Here is a 2,907-nt window from a genome sequence, read left to right as displayed (position 1 = left end):
GGGGGGGGGTGGATTCATCAGATGACTTATGCTTCTATTATAGGGGATCATCATCACCATCATAATCATCCTCATCATCATCATCATCATCATCATCATCATCATCATCATCATCATCATCATCATCATCATCATCATCATCATTATCATCATCATCATCTTCATCATCATCATCATCCTCATCATCATCATTGTCATCATCACCACCACACCACCTCCATCATCATCATCATCATCATCATCATCATCATCATCATCATCATCATCATCATCATCATCACCACACCCCCTCCATCATCATCATCATCATCATCATCATCATCATCATCATCATCATCATCATCATCATCATCATCATCATCATCATCATCATTTCAGTCAGGACGTGGAGAGGCTGGACAACGACATCTGTGTGGAGATTGAGATTGTTCTGGACTTTGCCATGCAGTGTTTGGGCATCTTCGTCATCATAAGCTACACCATACCCATCATGCTTGCTTTCATTGTGCCAATATCCATCCTGTTGTATTTGTTACAGGTGAGTAAAGGCTCGGGGAGGGGGGTGCGAGGAGAAGGATCTTCTGGTTCACTTGTTCGTCTTGTTCTTCTTGCTCTTGTTCGTCTTCTTCTTCTTCTTCTTCTTCTTCTTCTTCTTCTTCTTCTTCTTCTTCTTCTTCTTCTTCTTCTTCTTCTTCTTCTTCTTCTTCTTCTTCTTCTTCTTCTTCTTCTTTTTCTTCTTCTTCTTCTCCTTCTTCTTTTTTTCTTCTCCTTTTTTCTTCTTCTTTTTCTTCTTCTTTTTTTTCTTCTTCTTTTTCTTCTTTTTCTTCTTCTTCTTCTTCTTCTTCTTCTTATTATTATTATTATTATTATTATTATTATTATTATTATTATTATTATTAATATTATTGTATGATTATTGTTATATTATAATTGTTATTGTTAATATTATAATTATCATTATCGTTATCACATTCTGCCCATGCTGCTGGCTTTCATTGTGCCCAAAGCGATCCTGTTGTATTTGTTACAGGTGAGTGAATGCTCGGGGAGAAGGGGGGGGGGGGGGGGCAAGGGGAGGGATATCCTGGTTCATTTGTTGTTCTTCTTCTCGTTCAAGTCGTTCATATGAAGAGCTATAAAGTGAGATATTTAGCGGAGAATGGGCAAACGGTAGAAAATACGGAACAAGGGTATGCCAGCAATGACGTTATTTATTTTAAGTCTACACCAGCTATTCTTTAGTAATGTTGTTAAGAGTGTTCACTGGTGTGGATGGTTGGCGGGTCTTCTCGTGTGGTTATCTCCATCTTTCCTATCAAATGATCTATCGTCCTTATCACTCTTACTTCTTTTTTGTGTTTGTTACTCTCTTGTAACTACATATATCTGCAATCTTCGTTACTTAAATGAACGAACAGTGTTGCAAATACAGTGAAATATACTAGAACAAAAATAAGTTCACTGATGCAGTAGTACAAGAAGCAATCAGACTTGCAATACATATATCTCAAATGTGTAAGATTCAAAGCAGTCCTTATGGCCTGAAACGTTCGTGTTTGGCTTAAATAACAATCACAGTCATCATCGATATCGATGAACAGCCAAAGAAAGAGTTCAGAAGTAGAGAAAAGAGCAGATGTCTAGGGACAGACAGACAGACAGACAGACAGACAGACAGACAGACAGACAGACAGACAGACAGAGTTGTGAAAAAAAGGAAAGGAGAGAGTTGAGAGAGAAAGAGGGAGAGCTCGGGAGAGGGAAGAAGACAGGCGTAGAAGGAAATATAGGAAGGAAAAGAATATACGAGCAAAGAGCAATCTCCTAAAAAAACATCTCAATATCTGTCGTCCTCAGCAATTCTACATCCGCACGTCGTGCCAGCTCCGGCGTATCGAGTCCAACAACCGGTCCCCGGTGTACGCCCATTTCAGCGAGACCCTGTCTGGCGTGAGCGTCATCAGGGCATACCAGGCACAAGACCGGTTCATCGCCGACTCCGAGGCCAAAATTGACGGCTTTCAGAAAGCCGTGTCTGCGTTTAACGCTGTGAACAAGTACGCGCTTTTGTCATACGAAGAATCGTCTCTCTCTCTCTCTCTCTCTCTCTCTCTCTCTCTCTCTCTCTCTCTCTCTCTCTCTCTCTCTCTCTCTCTCTCTCTCTTTTTTTCTCTCTCTCTCTCTTTCTTTCTTTCTCTTTCTTTCTGTCTTTCTCTTTCTTTCTCTCCCTCTCCTCTTTTTCTTTCTTTCTCTCTCTCTCTCTCTCTCGCTCCCCCCCCACCCTTTTCTTACCCCATTTTTATATAATATGGCTCCAGGTACTATTAAGATGTTTTAACCACCTTAATCAAACCAGAATTGAATATATGGGACTTACAATATAAAGATAGAGCCTCGTGCATCGTACGGTTAATACTAAAATTTGAGGGGGCCGAGAAAGATAAACTATGTTTATTTAAATGTTCTCTCCTTTAAAACGTCTTGGTTAGATTAAACTGGAGATGGTTCTGAGCAAAATATTTCACAGAAACAGAACGAACAGGCAGATCTACGTGTAAGATCAAGTTTTTCTTGTGTTTTATTTTTTTATTGCAGATGGATCCAGTGTCGCTTGGAGGTTCTGGGTTTTTTAATCCTGTTGGCTGCCTGTGTGTTTGCAGTCCAGGCCAGAGATTCTCTGTCTCCTGGTCTGGTTGGACTAGCCATTACATACGCCATGCGGGTTAGTAGCCTATTTAGTCTATAATGCTTCTTTGATAGGCAGATGAGCTGAGGGTTTGCTGATACGTCGGTGTATTTATTGGTTTCTTGGCCAAGTAGTCTAAATGAGTAAATGTGAATATGGTTGATTTCCGTAGTTGGTATACTAGATGGCTGCATGTTCAGTCATTGTAGTTAGTGTGTGAG

General features: G+C 40.2%; 1 protein-coding gene across 1 annotated transcript in view; it reads left to right on the top strand.

Annotated features, from left to right (window-relative positions):
• LOC101862880 (multidrug resistance-associated protein 1) overlaps positions 1-2,907 on the top strand; it is a gene marked incomplete in the record, with an annotated part of 39,841 nt that overhangs the window by 28,851 nt on the left and 8,083 nt on the right. The window contains 3 exon segments of the mRNA XM_035970610.1: positions 379-538; positions 1,858-2,057; positions 2,596-2,722. Of these exon segments, the coding sequence (XP_035826503.1) occupies positions 379-538; positions 1,858-2,057; positions 2,596-2,722 (487 nt within the window).

The sequence above is a fragment of the Aplysia californica genome, unplaced genomic scaffold (assembly GCF_000002075.1).
Source record: "Aplysia californica isolate F4 #8 unplaced genomic scaffold, AplCal3.0 scaffold00293, whole genome shotgun sequence".
Taxonomy (NCBI): domain Eukaryota; kingdom Metazoa; phylum Mollusca; class Gastropoda; order Aplysiida; family Aplysiidae; genus Aplysia; species Aplysia californica.
Note: the sequence above shows the minus strand (reverse complement) of the source record. Positions and strands in the feature narration are given on the sequence as shown.